Source organism: Protopterus annectens, chromosome 3.part1 (genome assembly GCF_019279795.1).
Source record: "Protopterus annectens isolate FY-2018-M chromosome 3.part1, PAN1.0, whole genome shotgun sequence".
NCBI lineage: Eukaryota > Metazoa > Chordata > Ceratodontiformes > Protopteridae > Protopterus > Protopterus annectens.
The window spans coordinates 255911829-255930539 of NC_056732.1; the positions used below are offsets into that span (position 1 = coordinate 255911829).

Genomic DNA, 18711 nt, shown 5'->3' on the forward strand with positions numbered 1-18711 from the left:
TGAACCCCATTCCTAAGTTAAAGTATGATTAAAGTTCATGAAATTACTATTGTTTCAGTCTTTGATGTTGGCCAGAAGTGCTCTTTGCAGCACCTGCAATGGGCCTTGTAATGACTCCTTCTGCAATTCATAAGGAGTTACATGTATCAGTGACATATCCAAGTATGATTGTAGATTCTTTTTATAAGGCCCGTTGCTCCTACTACTACTGGAACTGTCTGGGTATCTTTCTTCCACATTGCCCTCATTTCTGCCTGCAAATCCTGGTATTTTATGACTTTGTGTCTCTCTGTACATAACATGCTGTAGTCAGTGGATGTAGAAGTTTCAATGATCAGTGTTACTTTTGTCTTTTTTTCGTGGACTATTATATTTTGTTTTCTTGTATCTATTTTTGAACTGTTGGTAATGGATGATCCCATGTGATATAAACTTCATCATTTTCTATGATGCTTTATAACTCATGTTTCCAGTGTTTTTCAGCTACTTCACTATTATAATGTTTGCACAATTTCCAATGCAGCAGTCTTGCCAAATTATTATGCCTTTCAGTATGCAGTCCTTCTGCCATTAGTATATCACAACCAGCAACATGATGTGCAACCGCTTCCAATTCTGTTTTACAAAACCTATTTGTCTGTTTCTTCCACATGTTCAATGGACTGTGTACATAGTCCACTATCTTGGGCCGCCAATATTAATGTTTCGTCTTTTGGTTTAAATTCACCTCTTCTTAACCATTCCTATGTTTGATCCTGATCAACATGACGTTGCTCCAAGAGTTTTTTGTACTTGCAACTGTATTTATGCATTTTCCATATTTCTTGCCTTTTCATCTGATCTTTCTCTTTGTATTCTTCGGTTTTTTTTTTTTTTTTTGGCACATTAAGTTGCAGCCTTATTTTTTATCTGCTTCTGGTTTGATTTCCATTCCCACTTGATTCTGATATGCTTCTAATAAACTAAGCAGGGAAGTCATCTTGGACTTATTCTCCTCATGTTTCAAAACTTTCACTAGATTTGGGTCTTGTGAGGTCAGCAGATATGTATGTATTCCCACAATTGGAGCTCTGTACATGTAATCAGTTTTGAGGAGGTCCATACTTCCTTCAGAATGGGGAATATATAGTCTTGGTATGCACTCAGTTTTATAAATAATTCAAAGACCAAGAAGCATCCTTCTTGTTTTCCTGTCCAACCTATCCAACATCTTTTGGGACCAGTCAAGCACTTCAAAACTGTAAGTTAGGACAGGAAGAGCAAATTGATTTATAGCTTGGACTTTGTTTCTAGATATCAGATCTGTTGTCTGTATTAATTTAAGTCTCCTAAAATATTCCTTATTAAGTTTTATTAGCATTTGTCCGTTTTATTGTTGATCCTACATCATTTCCCAAATATTTATACTCTTCCTCTTGCTCAAGTTCTTTTATATCACTTTCCTGTCCCAAACTGGTGTTTTCTTGGTGCTACAGCTTTCTTGCTTTAAAGGTTGCTTTTGCACATTTATCAAGATCAAATGACATTCTTACATCATCTGAAAAAGTTTTGACCACTTGCAGTTGTGCTTTCAGTTCCTCATGTGATGAACTATACAGTTTTTAAATCATCTACAAAAAAGACAAGAAGTCTTTACACTTTGATGTTTTCTGGGAGCCAAATTGTAGCCATGGCCTAACCTGTTAAGTAGATAACTTAATGGTTAAGGGTAAGATAAAATAGCAGCAGTGACAGAGAGTCACCCTGAAATATCCCTCTTTGAATTTTTATCTCTGTAATTATTTGTCTTTTATCATGGCTTAAACTTCAAAGTGGTTTGCCACTGTTTCATGGTCACTGTAATGTTATCGATTTAGTGTAGGGTGTATTGCATACATTTTTAGGCACTCTTTTTATCCATTAATGTGGGATACTGTCAAATGCTTGTCTATCCATGCCATACATAGATTCTTCCCCTTTTAACAGTTCTCCATGATGACTTTATTTAATAACACATTATCCTTTGTTCCATATGACTTTCTTTTATTACCTTTTTGCTGTATTGCTATGATTGAATTTTCTTTTAAATAATTATAAACTCTGTCAGCAACAATTCCAGTGTATAGTTTATAGGTTGTCAGAAGGCAAGTTATTGGTCTGTAGTTTTTAGGGTCGCTTGCAGGTTTACTCTTAAGTAGGAGTATTGTTTTTCCTGTTGCTAACAAGGCTGGTGTCTGGTTAGGGTGTGCATATGAATAGTTCTTACTCATGGCTAAATCTTCATGCAAAGATGTTAATACTTTTAGCCGGAAGTTAGATACTGCATCTGGGTCTGCGGTTTTCCAATTAGGAGCTTTTCTTAACTTTGTTTCAATCTCTCTGGCCATTACTTCATCCCATTTCATATCCTGTACATTTGAACTTCTTATTCTTTCTTTTACTTCTTCTATCCATTTATCATCTTTGTTTTGTTCCACAGGATCTTCATAGATATTTCTCCAAAATGTATCTCTTTGTTCTTTTTCTGGTGGGGTTTCAGTTCCTTTTGCCTTGTTTCCCAGTTTTTATACAACTCTTTTGAGTCATCAGAACTTTGCTTATTTTGTACTTTTTTTTATATTTATCTGCATATATTCTAAGATTTTCTGCCTATGCTGATGATTTTAGCTTATTATTTGCAGTAAGAGCACAATAGATCCTGATCTGTTCTGATACTGCACACTGCTTTCATCACTTTTATCGTTCTTTGTATTTTTGTTGATCTTTTCCCTCTTATCTACCCTGCCAACAGTGCCACTTCTTTTCTTAATTGCTTTATAGTTTTCTCTGTTCAATACTTCCATGATAGCATTCGATTTCCCCCCTTCCTTTCTCTTATTACCCTGTGTTTTTGTGGTAAGACTTTATCTATTATTAATTTAGCTGCGCAGTAATATATCCTATCTATTTCTGTTATATTGTATGAATCTCCATGGGCAGTCCTAATTACTGTGTTCACTTGTTTTATCAAACTTCTAGCTTTTTGGGTTTTATTGAACTTCTGTAGTCTATTTCTTTCATTGGTCTTAATGTGTCTGTCCATTTCTATTAAATCAAGCAAGTCTTCTCTTAGATCATTTTCATCTAAACTGAGGGCACATTCTATAGAATACCCGTAAGAAATATAGAACAAAGAAAGTTCCAGAGCATCGTCCTGTGCTACATTCTGTTCAGTTTCATCCTGTGTCATCTGTTGCTCTTTCATATGGGAGTATACTGGCATACCCCTCAACCTGGAAACATCAAAAATCTGGACAAGACCCATGAAAAATAGGTACAAATCTGTACGCTGATTAACATCTAATTTGCATACATAATTATGTAACCCCGCCCACTCCGACGGAACTGTGGGATACCAACTTTCAAACACAAACTGAAGAACAGACAACCAAAAATATGGCACCAGAGTCCCCCTGCAGCCATTCCAATGTCCCATTACCTGGCTATTTCGCCCCATTTACCATAAACACTAATGTGTGCATACTGCTTTACTTCTACAATGATTATTTGGATTTTATTTTTACATTTTACAGCACATCAATGCACAAACACTAATAGACATCTGATAAACAAAGCAGTACTGTCTCACAATGAAAATAGACTTGGCTTTAAAACTTCTCTGCCCTTGAAACTCGCATTCATTGAAACAGCATTGAAACCCACACCACATCCAAAGAAAATGCTTCTGGCTAGTGGTGGATAAAGAGTACCTTTGGGCTGCTTTCAAATTGTTGGCCCCTTGCACACAAAATAAGAAACATACATGTGTTCTTTTCTTGGATACACCTTCCTGACTTTATTAAATTATATTCCTTGTATAATACAACACACTTGTTAGAGCGCATTTTAAATTTGTTTGAACATTTTTCCAGTAGGCTGTACTGTAGGCAATGAAACAAAATGCATGAATCAATAATGATAAAACTGCCCAATTCAGAACATTTCCAACATAAAAGTCTACTTCCACACACACTATAAATAGAATGACAGTAGTGTAAGCCATAGGCATCTTGCACAGCTTCTCACACTTATTTTCAATTTCATTTTTTCTGGGGGTGGGGGCCAAAAGGTCAAAAACCAGGGACACATTTTAAACATTGCTTGTATAATTTTGTAAAGTTGCTAGAATAAAATGTGCTACCACCATACATTTCACTGGCAAGTCTTGAACCGAAGACTATGCACTACAGTCAGAGCAACATACCACTATGCCAAATCAGCAGCTTCCTGAAAAACAGGAAGACTGAAACTTAATGGCTATCATTTAGTGAATTCATTTCTCACTTCCCACCATAGCTCTCAACCTCTTAGCACAAAAAACCTGGACAAACAAAGCCAGTAATGGGGGAATACAAATTCATTTCTCACTTCTCATTATAGCTCTCAATTCTTTGCACGAAAAACCTGGACAAACTCACAAGTGATGGTGGCTAGGGACTTACCAGGGACACATTTTAAACATTGCTTGTATAATTTTGTAAAGTTGCTAGAATAAAAATGTTGTGTTGCCACCATGCATTTCACTGGCATGTCTTGAACTCAGAACCCTATGCACTACAGTCAGAGCAACATACTACTATGCCAAATCACCAGCTTTCTGAAAAATAGGAAGACTGCAACTTAGTGGCTATCATTTAGTGAATTAATTTCTTACTACAGCTCTCAACCTCTTAGCACAAAAAAATCTGGGCAAAGCTCACAAGTGGTGGTGGCTAGGGACTTTAGGCTTGAGTCTGAGTACCTCTAGCCACCAGGTGTATTAAATGGGGGTATTTTCACACACACATACACACACACACACACACACACACACACACACACACACACACACACACACACTTCATTCTGCAGACTTAGTTGAACTTCATTCCCTCGCAGCAACACATACAGTTTCCTTACTTCATTCCATTGCAGCAGCCAGCTGCTCCTTCCATAGTGCTGTAACAGCTGTTCCCGCTTGCTCGCATTGAACTTCATTCTGACCCAGCCGCTCCTTACTTCATTCTGCAGAGTTAGTGTCCATAGTGCTTTCGCAGCTCCTTACTTCATTCTACAGAGTTAGTGCCCATAGTGCTTTCGCAGCTCCTTACTTCATTCTACAGAGTTGGTGTCCATAGTGCTTTCACTGTCGCATTTGAACTTCATTCCATTGCATTTAACAGTCAGCAGCTAGCCAGAAATGCGCAAGCTCAATTCTGACAGGCTGGTAGCCCTGATGGAGCTGACGTCATCACACACATGATGACGTCAGCTATAACAGCGCGGAAATTAAAAAAACAAAAGAAAAAATCGGAAATGAATGGGTGCCACTCAGGAATTGTGGCACCCCTTCATTTGAACCCCAAACCTTGGTAAAAACAGAGTAATTTGGCATGGTTGGTTGGGAGGTATGCTTACTGGCTTATCATTATACAACATTGACTGCATCGAGTTGCCACAGTTTCCTGTTCCTTCAATTGCTGTGCAACTTCAACTGAACATTTGTACTGGTTTCTTGTGAAAGGCTCCAATGTATCTTCGTATGGCAACTGATCAGATGTTTTCTGCTCCACTGGTTTCTCCTTAATTTGGGAATCCATTGCTCTATCCTGCTGTGATGTTATTTGAGTTAGATTTTCTACATCTAAATCCATCACTTTACAAGTAATCCATAACCTCAGTTTCTATTTCAACTTCTCCATTGCTAATCCTTTTTTTCTACTTTTCCTCTTTCTTTTCTTATTTTTTGTATTGTAATATTTTCCATGTCTGGATGCCTTTGCCTGTATTTCTCTTCAAATATCTTTGGTGTGCTGCTGTTTTTGTATTGATTAGTTTTGCTTTCTCCTTTGCATAAATATTTCACCAGATTAAATCTCTTTTTCTTTCCCATGTCCATATTTCTTCTTTAAATGTCTCTTGCTCCTCCTGTCACTCCTTACTTTGGGGACTCGCAGGTTATATTACAGCATGATGAAACAATGTTAGACTTTCTGCACTAAATCCTTCACTTAGCAAGCATTCCATAACTTCATCTTCTATTTTTTTAACTTCTACTTTGCTAATCTTCTGTTCTGCATTCCCTCTTTGTGATCTTAATTTTTTTCCCCTGTATTTTTCTTCGAATATCTTTGGGGCTTCCTTTTCTGTGTTGATTAATTTAGCTTTCTCCTTTTACATAAATATTGTGCTGTATTAGATCTCTTTTTCTTTTCCATGTCCATATTTTTTATACCTTTCAAATGTCTCTAGATTTTGTTCTTTATATTTCCGCACTTCCTCAGTCACTCTTTTATTGAGCTTTGTGAGGATTACACTGTAACAGTAGATGCCTGATCCCATTCCTGTCTGACGAGTATCCCCCTCATTGCCCCTTTCTGGATTATTTTAGATATGTGTAGGGTTATAAGTTAATTCTGTTTTTTTAATTGTGTTTGTGCCAGTCTCTGCATCTTTAAACTTGATTGGTTGAGCATAAATGGATGAGAGATACTCATCAAGCCTGTCAGGAGGGGCTTGCTGACAGGAACTGGCTGGGTTATTATTTGGCATTCATAGCAAGAATAGTTGCTTGATAACATGAGGTTGTACTGGGGCAGGAGACTGGTTCTCTTCATACTGGTAAAGCATGAACTAAGTAACTTTTCTATTGCTATAAAATGGTGTGGGGGGGGGGCAGAGGTTGACTTGTCTCCTGCTGTTTTGGGACAAAGTTCTGTGTATCTGTTGAAGTTCTTTTGAGTAGGTGAGCATTAATCTCTTCGAGGGTTGTACACTTTAGATCTGAAGATGTAGCTCCCTTCCTGACACAGGGAATAAGTTTGATGATAATGGTGCTTGCACTTGCATGTAGCTTGTTTGTGTGTGTGTGTGTGTGTGTGTGTGTGTGTGTGTGTGTGTGTGTGTGTGTGTGTGTGTGTGTGTGTGTTTGTGTGTGTGTGAGTGTGTGAGTGTGTGTGTGTGTGTGTGTTTATGTGTGTGTGAGTGTGTGTGTGTGTGTGTGTGAGTGTGTATGTGTGTGAGTGCGTGTGTGAGTAAGTGTGTGAGTGAGTGTGTGTGAGTGAGTGTGTGTGAGTGAGTGAGTGTGTGTGTGTGGAGCAAAAATAATAGTGACCAGGACCTACTGTGAGAAGATCGCAACAGAACATGAATGGAAGCAGTAACATATTTACTTAGCAAATCTTTATATATATGCATCCTTTTCTCTGTACATTGCCAGTTTTTCTGCTTCAAACTATGGTCAGGACACAGAAATGTAAGGTAGTATAAAAGTCCTCTACCTGTAACTATGTGAAGGGGCTGTGTGAGAATGAAGAAAAAGGAGAAGGAAAATAAGATGGTCAGACAACAGCTAAAAACAAAAGAAGATAAAAAACAGATGGTAGGAGAACAAGGTTAAGCAGGAGAGAGCAATGGTAGGAATCCTCAGGAAAGTGATTTAAGAAACATAGAGCAGTGTCAGACAGCAGCATTCAGTGGTACATATTGGAATGCATTGCAGGTATTTGCAGGTTACCACAAAGTAGAAGGTTTTTCATTAGTTGATGCTAATGAACAATTATTCTGCATTCACTCATAAGTATAGTTCGTAACTACAGCAGTGCAGTACAATACTCATATACCTTTGAATGTAACACAACAAAAGTTGGCCCATGCAAAGAAAAATAAAACAGGTTGTAATACCTTACAACCAGCATGAATAAAACTACATATGAATGGAGGAATCCTTGCAGGGGAAATGGTTTAAAAGGAATTGAGCATCAAAGACAGACACATGCACCATCTTCAAGGCCAATGCCAAAGCTAATCATTGTGCACATACGCCTTCTGAATGGATGAATTCACTGAAGTTGTGAAAGCACCCTGTTATATTTAATCTCGAAAGGAAAAGTAAGTATGTCTAAAAGGCAGAAAGTGCCACAAACAGAATGAAAGTAAGGTGATATAGGAGACTGAGTATGAGCAGATATGTCTGGAAGTGGAGAGGTATACTTCAGGCTCTTTTTAAGGATATGTACTTGTAAGTCATAAAATCGATCCTGCAGCTGCCAGGACACAGGAGCCAGGAAAAGTAAACTGTTGGGCTACCTAAAACATTCTGACATTCTATAAGCGGAAAAATATTGGCCGGGGCACACTTTGAGGACATCCACCACACGTGTTTAAAACTGAGCAGATTGTAACAGGACCTGAATGGGGGTAGTAATGTAGTTACTTAGCAAATGATTTGCATTGCAGTTATGCAATAATTGAGAGTCATATGTATTGCAAATCTATGGAAACCTGAAAAAAAAATTTCATTGTGTTTCACAGTTCACTTACAAAAAGAGCAAATCATAAAAAAAGGGCTGAAGCAAATTGTGTGAATCTGGAATGTTTACCAGTGCTGGAAACCCTAGTTTACAGTCTTAACTTTTTTAGTATATGAAGTGTATGTTGTGCATCAAAACTATAATATTTTCCACATTTATACACAGATTTCCTGGACATCATCTTCTGATGCTTTTTGTAGCAGTGATGTATATTTGGAAGTTCACATTTCCTGTATCAGTCTGATTTTTGCCTTTGTAAAAAAAAAAGAAAAAAAACTGCAACAAATGTTAGCATTATAGTCATGACATTGCTGCATAGATATGAATTTGTTAAGGTGAGGCACTACATTTAGCAGGAATTATTTACTTTAAATTTGATCTAGAAGATAACAATATTAAATATTTTTTAACAATACAGGGTTTAAAGAACACTATTGCTATTATGGATGAAGAATATCCTCGTTCTGTAAACAGCATCAATAACAGAAATGAATTGAAAAGGGTGCTTAACCTTGAACATCTATGTAAACTGAACAAGGTAAATTTAAATAATTTTGAATATTATGTAAATAAAGCGTGCATTATGCTTATATTGACTGAGGTGTCAATTTGGTTGTTTCACTAAATGGGGCTCAGAGGAAGTATTTCCAGGGTGCATGGAACTTTGAGTACCAAACTACAGTATCCTAATTTATAGAAAAAACTGAATCAGCAGTTCCTTGAGTCTGGCTGTTACACTCATTTGATGTGCTCTTTTGCAGATAGAAAGGAGATGGTCTCTTGACCAAGGTTGTGTGCACTGTCAGGTGGAATATTTAAGTAAAATGGTGCAGGGAGCAGTTCTACTCTGCAAAAATGCATCAGAAGAGTACAGACCTGCTGAATTTGAGAAACTACATTTTCATACAATTCATTTTAGTGAATTAGGATTTAATTTTGAATGTTTTTTAGTCAACCCATATTTTTGACCATATTGACATGCTTATGAGTAAAATAATTTTCTTTAATCATATTAACTGACTAGAGAGAGTAAGAGCCAATATGGCAGTGACTTGACTACCACTGAGACAGTAACTCAGTCCTATTGCTTTGTGGCTTTTATTATCCTAATTTCATTTTATTAATCTCTTGACACATTTGAGAAAGTTGCTGTTGAAAACATTTTCTTCCTGGATATGTAGTTGGTAAATATTACTTCTTAGGGTTGCTACCTTTTAAGTTGGCTAAAATGAGACATGAAAGTGAGGCCAGTGTGAAACTGGTCACACCCTCTGCCAATGCCATTACCACAGGAGTGGTGAAGGAGATGCAGTTATGGTTAAAACAGTGTGAAGTTATTACAGAATGCTTAAATCTCTAACAAATCATTTAAATTATGCAGCTTTAACATTAAAAGTGAAGCATTACTGCAAAAACACAGCTGTATAACAGTAAGTAAACTTTACTGCAAAAAATACTATAGAAGAATTGGCTTGGAAAATAATGTTATTTGCAGACCTGTCAGGAAAAAGCACTGGCATTTGGAATAACTGGCTTGAGACAAACATTGGCATTTGAATGAACTGGCGTAAAAAAACACTGACAATTGAAAAACACGGCATCTAAAAATTAGCATAAATATGCTGGCATCTAAAATATGAAAATGTATGAAGTAGTTCCATTTGATCTATAATATAGATTTACTGAATACCTGTTGAATGGAAGGGAAGGGATTTTAACATTACAAACCATTTAAAACGTAGAATGGTTAATGATGTAATGGCATAGTAGATCCCACAGCTTAATATGGTGGTGGGGACATTTCAGCCATTAAAACCTTGACATTAACACAGCTGGTAGCCATACCTCTCAACCTCTTAGAGCAAGAAATTTGGACAAAAACAAAAATAATGAAGAGACAATGGCCCCAAATCAGGGACAGATTTTAATTATTGCAGTTATAGACTTAGTTATTAGAATAGGTTTTGCATTAGCATGCATTTTCTGAAAGATATAAAGTCTGAAACTCAAACATCTGTCATTAGTAACATCAAGACCAAATGATCTGCTAGAAAGCCACAGATTTTTTGGGGAACAGACCAAATACAGGAAGTAAAAATCTGTATAGTCTGCAAAACTCGGAACAGCTGAGAGGTATATTGGTAGCATTTGTATGGTATGTTACTGCAGCAGTAAAAGCATCTAACTTGAGAAAATAAAAAGTACCCTTACAAATCATTAACAGATACAGATTTAACCATTAACAATATAAAAACAAAACAGCTATAGATTTAACTTTGTACTCACAGTACACTCATCTAATCAGGGCAGGAAAAAAAACTTTTTTAAAGTATTAAGATTTCTATAATAATGATTTATTTATTATTTATTTGTCCTTTGTTAACCGGGTTAGTCCACTGGGCTGGGGGCCCATTTTCAGTGTAGACCCGTGGAGAAAAGCTCCTCAAACACATGATAAAAAAGACGATACCAAAAAAATAATATATACATATCATAACAAAACCAAGTTACACTGCAAGTTTAAAAACATATAAAAAAAAGGGCAAGACAAAGAGACATGTAACAACATTAATGCCGTGTAGAAATTATTAAAAGTATGCATTTTGTGCATGTTCAACAACAAGATGATAGACACAACAAAGAAAAAGTGACACCAGGACAGCCACAGTCCTATCTGTTACTACTTCCAAACTACTATAATTCACTTCTGAAGACAGTGTTAAAACAAATAAATGGATAACTACTTAAATAAATAAACCATACACATATTTCTACCTGTAAAAGCAAACTGTCCTGAAACAACCACAATGACATCTATTAGCAGATTGCCAAATGCATTATGTTTACCTCTGAACATGCCCCCACCACCAAAAAATAGTTATATACCCACATTTTCACTTTAGTGATGGCTGCAAGAAGTACGTTTTAAAAAAAAACACTATAAAATAAATTGCAATGCACAGAAGACCCCACAGTCCCTGTTTACTTTTGAACTCAGCATTAATAAGAATGAAATAATAAAGCCTATAGCAATAATTTACGAAGCACAACGAAGAAATAAATAAAAGGTCTGACAGCAACCTAGCTGTATTTACAATATACCCAAAGTGGTACATTTTAAACCTCTTGAAGAGTGCATTAAAAAATAAAATACACACATTTCCACCTATAAAAACAAACTGCCCTGAAACAACCACAATATGCACCAGTATAATTCCATATGTACTACATTTACCCCTGAACATACCCCCCCCAAAAAAATAAAGTTTTATACACACATTTTCACTTTTAAATGTAGTTCTTGCAAGTCATCTCTAAATAACCTGTATAAAAATACCCAAAGCAGTACATCCTAACTTCTTAAAGGCACCATTAAAATAAAAAAATGCACGTTTCCATCTAAAAGTTCAAATTATCCCAGAACATTTCCAGCTGTAAACAGCCAGATGAATATCTATTATTAATATATCAAATGTACTACATTTATCCCTAAACATTGTCCACATCAGGAATAAAAAGTTATATACACACACACATTTTCACCTTTAAAACTACTGCTTGCAAATCCTCCCAGAACAGCCACTATAGATTTAAATAAGGTTCAGCACCCCCCCCCCCGAAAAATAAAGATAATTATATGTACACTTTTTTCCTACATGCTTGCAAATCCCAAAACTACTACAAGCACTGATACTGTGGACTGCACCTCATTTACCTCTGAACATTAAAAAAGTGAAAATTGAAGTAAAACACAGTACTCTTACTTTTTAAAAAGTTAGTGTCTTAAAATACTACTTGTATTTACCACTACAATCACAATACCTAGTGGACTGGCTGGCCCTTCAGGACTAGCTGGGCTAACTGGCTTCCTAGCTTCCCTTCTGAACTAGCTTCCCTTTTACACTTACTGGCTTCCCTTCTGTGCTGGTTGGCTTGCTGGCTTCCCTTCTGCGCTGGCTCACTTGCTGGCTTCTCTTCTGAACTGGCTGGGCTGGCTGGCTTCTTTTCTGTGCTGGCTGGGCTGGCTGGCTTGCTGGCTTCTTTTCTGTGCTGGCTGGGCTGGGTGGCTTGTTGGCTTCCGTTCTGGGCTGATGGCTTGCAGACTGACTTCCTAAAGTGGCTGGACTGGTTGGCTGGCTGGATCTCAGTTCTTCTGAAAAATGGCTTTAGAAGCACTAATATAAAAAAATACTTTACAGCTACAGAATTTGTAGGGTGCTTCCTGGTCCAATCCCCACCCTTTCACAAATTGTAGCCAGTCACTACATGAGTTAAAGCATCTGGACCTAACGGAGAATAGGTCTGGGTTGGTGACACAACTGAATTTCAGTGGAAAAGCTGGAAGTAAGTGATTTTTCCATGATGATTCAGTGCTTTTACAAATCAGGATTTTGTAGTCCTTCTTCTTTATACAGTGGGCAATTGGAGCATTTTCAACCCATGAGTGTGCTACTAGTAAAGTGACAGGTGACAATCTTACATCTTCTATACTGCTGCCATCTTCAGTAACTAACAGTCTGATAAGAGTGGAACCATTGTTTATAATTCACAAGAATAATGCTGCTGGCATTAGGACAACTTGGCAGTTCAGACTTTTCAAGGCTGCCTAGTAACTCCCCATCCCATAATGCACTGCAGTGCCCTTCATATCAAGATCTTCATTGCTGTGTAAAGTGTTCCTATTATTTTCAGATGGCTGCAAACAGCTGTTTCTAATTTCTTATTGTAAACGGGTTATGATTTTTTTTTTGTTTGTTTTGCTGTCTTCATTGTTATCCAGCATTACTTCTGCTTTGTATAGCACATTTCACAATTTTTTTGTGTCAAGTTCATATGTAAATACTAGGCAATCAGTCTGTAGTGCTGACTATTACACGCGTAGCCAAAAACCCAATAAGATAAAGGTGATAATCAAACCTTGTACCTTGTGTCTTCAAGGTAAATGCCTTAACCAGTATGCCAACCACTCAAGCTCAAGAGTTATTAACATTTGAGGTTAGGCCCATCTAATACCTTTTTATTCTTACCAGATAGGATATTCATTCTGTAGGGTATTTTCTTTGCTATTACTGTGATTTTAGTAAAGTGACTTCCTGTTTCACAGCTGAGAGGAGATCTTGTCACAGAGCAGTCTTGAGAAGAGTGCAATTTGTCTGGAAGAAGCTCACCCCCCTCTAAGCGTGAAGTTTGTGCAGATTTTTGCATCCACTCTTCACCAAAGAAAGAACTGGTTGCAGTTGTATTGCTGTAAGAAATGCTTGTCATTTCAAAGATCTGATTTGAAAGGCTCTGTCAAGCACAGTACATCCTCAGTCATGAGAAAAGAGGAATAAAGTATATAAGCACCACTGTACCTATTCTGCTGTGCCTGAGGTGATTGTAAAGAGTATGGAGCCTTCTATTAAAAATGCTTTAGTAAAACTGATTGAAAAATCTGCAGCATCTGTATCTCCTTTTCACTGTAAAAATCATGGAAACACCTGATAGTAATTACACTGCCTGGATTCCAGCAATTGGAGAAACTTGGAAAATGTAAGAGGAAATAAATTAGGGAAGGAGGAGGAAGAGCCTTGTAACTGTTGAGCAAAAAGTGGTTCCTGATTCATCTTCAGTGTAGATGATGGCTTCTGATAATTTAGAGGAAAAAAAATCAAGTGCACTCTGAGGTGTTTAAAATAAGTGAGACATAGAATAATATACAACGGTAAGCAACAAAAGTCTGTTAAAGGTAAAATCTTTAAGTCGCTATTCAGATGAGCTGATAAAACTACAAAAATCAGAGGTTGAAATGAAGGAAAGACTTTCTGAACATGATGTTTCACAAGAAAAACTGTTTCAAAAAATAGCATTAGAAGACACAGCATGCAGGAGAAAAAAATTAGATTTTCTGCTTTACCAGAAAAACTGGAAGGAATAGTTTGCATTCATTTTATGAAGGTACAATTAATTGACTGGTCTGGTGCTCTACTGAAGGAATTGTTAATCAATAGGGCACATATTGAATATACTAAATTGTTGTAATTATTTCTTCATTTATTTCATTTGTTTGCCAATAAAGTCTGACTGGGTCAGCAAAATCAACCCCCTTTTCAACAGAGGCCTAGAGAGAAAAGGTACATTGATATGAAAAAGACAATGGGCCAAATACAATGAAGCCTATACTAAGTGTACACTGTGTGCACGAAGTGCACACCTTATCTATTCAAGAACATTCTTAATATATTTTGCACTTTCTAGTTGCTCAGAAAGATTACAGTAAGTGTACACGTAGTCTACACTTTGTGGTAACATTTATGAACCCCTGTCGATATTTAAAGCTGCAAGAATATCAGTTGAAAATTTAAAATCAGGAGAAAGAACGTGTGAGTTATGTCTGTGTTGTCTGTTCACTCAGAACGGAGTATAACTTAAGTACAGTTAGTGTAGGCATTATTGAATCCCATGGAAAGTACTTTAAAGGGGAAACAGTCAAAGTAACTGTCCTAGTATGATAACATTATATACAGCAAGCTTATTAACAAATAGCAAAAGCAAGTCTGGTCATGGAAAAGCAGCCAAGATATGTGCTAATGTGCTAGCAAAGATGCAATCACGCCAGCAGAAAGAGCTGTTTCTCACAAAACGGTGGCACAAGGGAAAAGTTAAAAAAAAAAACTTGAACACCACAGAGCTTGTGGAAAATGATTATTCACTGTATACTAGACAGAATAGAAGCAACTCTATCCCAGCAGTCATGGGACGTTGTGAGGCAGATGTGAGATTCAAAATGTTATATCCAACTGTTTTCAAAATATTTTTTATTAGAGGATCAAAGTTTTTTGGTTGAAGAACAGGCTAGGAAGGAAAAATGTTTAACCAGCATAGAGTGAGACATCAAGCTGTAGGGGACTGTATTTCTTATTTTCTGATAATAGCAAAGCCCATACAGAAAATTTGCCAGTGAAACTTTTTCCTTTGTTACAAAGGAAAATGCTTGAACAACCAGAATAAAAAAGCACAGGAGATGTCTAGAAGAATTAAGAGTACCTTTGACTTGAACCAGAGACTGGTGTTGAGATAATCAGGAAGAACACTAGTAATGATGTGAAATGAGTGATGAGAGAACTGTAAAGCATCAGTCCTATAGATGTAGTTTAAACAAGTCAACTGTGATTGAAAAGGAAACAGTGGCTAAAAAGAGTGGAAGTTTGATTGTTAAACTGCCGAGCGGACTCTAAAGCATAAACTTCACATTGTCATTAATTGTTAGAAAAACAATGAAGTGAATGAAAAAGTAATGGTAAGTAAAAATGTCTATGCTCCTTATCAATATGTGTATAAAAATTATTGATGCAAATTGTGTATTACATTGTAAACTATTTCTATATATTATTCAGTCAGAGGTGCTTTAACTGTTAGGTGGGGTGAGTTTTATCACTGATCACTCATATCCTAATGACATTAAAGTAAGATTTTTTTATTTTATTGTAATGCGGTTAAACTTTAGATTGTAACAAGATAATTTTAACTTGCTTCTTTCCAGTTTTTTAATATAATGTTGTATTTGGGGCTACTTGGGGGGGTGCAAAATGTATTGATCGCATCTATTATTTGTGGAACTAAAAGATAATTTCCCTTGTTTTTATAGAGGTATGCATCTAGAGTAATGTCCATAGTGTAAATGGTATCCAAGGTTTTTTTAAGAGAATAGTCTTTAAAAACAAGAGAAACTGATGAAAAGTATGAGAACAACAGTACTTTCTTGCATTTCAAAGTTATTAGCTGTATATTTTCCAGTAGCACCTGCTTTTAGCTGAAGACAACAAGCAACAGGTACAAGCAATTAATAATCGTGATAGGTCTGACCAGTGTGTTTTGTGTGAAATCTTCAGAGGCTGTTTCTTACATTTGTAAAATTATTATTATTATTTTGAACAAATGCTTTAGTTGGGAACAGTGAGTCTAGAGGTGCAATGAATTAATCAGGAAAGGCCTATACTGTTGTATTCTGAATATGTACAAGATAGTTACCTTTTCATAACCTTTCTAAATTAAATAGTGTACTGTTGTATTTATTAATGTATATGTGTGTGTATGTATGTGTGTGTGTATATAATTATATATATATATATATATATATCTACACACACACACACACACACACACACACACACACATATATATATATATATATATATATATATATATATATATATATATATATAAGGGTAGACTGCACTTATTCTTAAGGCTAAAAGTTAAAGTTTGGTAAACATTTGCAAGTTGTTTTTCATATCTGGTATGGGGAGTAGAGATGATAACAAATAGCAATCTGTGTAAGTGGGAACACTGGTTCTGTAATGTACATTAAAATTGTTAACCCTAACTTTAAGTAGATAATACATGTAGATGCAGCTGTCTGTTTGGGGCAACAGCTTCAATATGGGGGATAAACATCATTTTGGAATGTGTATATAGATTTTTGTGTGTTTGTTGTGACTTAAAATGGGGGGTTTACAAATTATTTTAGTTTTTTTTTTTTTTAGTATTTGTCTTGGTATGAAAATCTATGAAAGTTGTGACATGAGTTCAACTAGACATGAGAAGAAGCAGCTACATATAGAATAAGCCTGGAAAACAGTGTGTGCATATAAGTTGCAACTTAGAAACATATATTTAAAAGAATTGTTGCATATAATATGTATCTTTTTATCCGAGTGGCTGCATTGTCAATATTAACATAGAATTTATGTGGCCTTACAGTTACAGACAAAAGCAAATAGCATTGAATTGTATTAAGAACTGTAAGGTACAAAAAACTGTGACACAGGACACACATTTGGATAGAAATGAGAATGTGAATAACAAAGAAGGGATTTCAGAATGGGCATCCTGCAGAGAATCGGGGACAAAGGAAAAGAAGAGTAATAATGCTGATTGTCAGAGGGGCTGCAATAGTGATAGAAGATGAAAAAAGACAGTAACAGTACATTTGTGGTAGTAAGGGGTTATTGGCAGAATAAGAGGAGGATTATACTGGCATGTACTTATATTCCATGTAAACCTAGTATTATGGATCTTAGGAAATTTTGGGGAGAAATAAGCTTTCATCAGGGAATATTATTTATGTGCGAGGAGTGGAACTTGATGTGTTAGTGGACATAGACTAGAAAATGTAACAGATGGTATTTTTCTAAAAAAGTATATGAGAATTTGTGGTATGTAAGATGTAAATTTAGTAACAGAAACGTGAGACAAAATTTACATATTATTCCCCAAAATATAATAATTGGGCTAGAATTGGGTAGCAGTTTCACATGATCATGCATAGTTATCCGAAAGCCTTGAAAAGCATCCAAATTCTTTATTAGATCTTACAGAAATTAAAACTAAGATAAAGATATGCAGCGTAACAGTGTAAACATGAGAGTCACTGGCATGTTCCTACTTTGTTAAAAAGTTAGGACTTGGAATGGGAAATGAATATGATTTGACAATTATTAGGGAAGATATAAACTGTTTCAGGCAGGATAATTTAGTGAGTGAGATAAAAATGAAATTACTTGGTAGAATTAAGAGAGAGGGTGGATATGAGAAAGAAGTAATAGAAATTATGTAGAGGAGTTGACAAAAATTAAAGAATTGCCGGCAAAGGGAATTAGCAAGAAGAGGAGAAACTGCAGAGTGAAAGTAATTGAGTATTTGGATACTGTATGTGCATTTAGAATTGTTTCTGTTTATAAACTATTTTTAGATAACACCTTTAGAGTGTATAAACTTTTAGCACAGTGTCTTAAAGGCAGAAAGTTGAAAGAGTTTTAGCTAAATTTATGACAAGAAAAATCACCAGATTTCCTGTAGGGGTATTAGTGGCATTTGGGAAATTTAATTAAACTTTTTTTATAAAATAGAAGAATGGGGAAATGAGGAAAAAGCACAAATGTAAATATTTATGGAAGACTTACTTATGGCAAGATTAGAGGAAGCTGAGGTCAACAATTAACTAAAGATATGAAGAGATGCGATAAAAACGGTGATGTATAAACAATTAATAAGGAAGTCTGCATGAGCTGATGGTATTCATATGAAATAATGGAAGTTAGAAGAAAAGAAAGATACAAATCCAGATGGTTTTAGCAGTGGTTTAAAGTAGAGATGTACCCAGCATCTTTAAAGAAACTTGTGGTGGTTATGTTCCCCAAAAAGGGTAAAGACCCTTCAGATATGGCTTCATATAGATTCATTTCAGTTTTAAGCTTTGATTATAAAGTGTTTGTCTATACTAATAGAACGGCAAATGTGTTAGTTAAGTTGATAGAGGTGTATCAATGTGATTTTATGGAGTGGATGAAAACATGTGACAACATTGATAATAAAGAGGGAAACAGAATGTAAGAAAGCACTGCTGTTATTTGTGATTGTT

At 35.9% G+C, this 18711-nt stretch overlaps 1 protein-coding gene across 1 annotated transcript in view; it reads left to right on the forward strand.

The window, feature by feature from the left end:
• The window catches only part of MINDY4 (MINDY lysine 48 deubiquitinase 4), a 1921738-nt gene that overhangs the window by 62892 nt on the left and 1840135 nt on the right, over nucleotides 1-18711 (forward strand). Inside the window, exon 2 of the mRNA XM_044066745.1 lies at nucleotides 8728-8847. Within this exon, the coding sequence (XP_043922680.1) occupies nucleotides 8728-8847 (120 nt within the window). The remainder of the gene's footprint in view (nucleotides 1-8727; nucleotides 8848-18711) is intronic.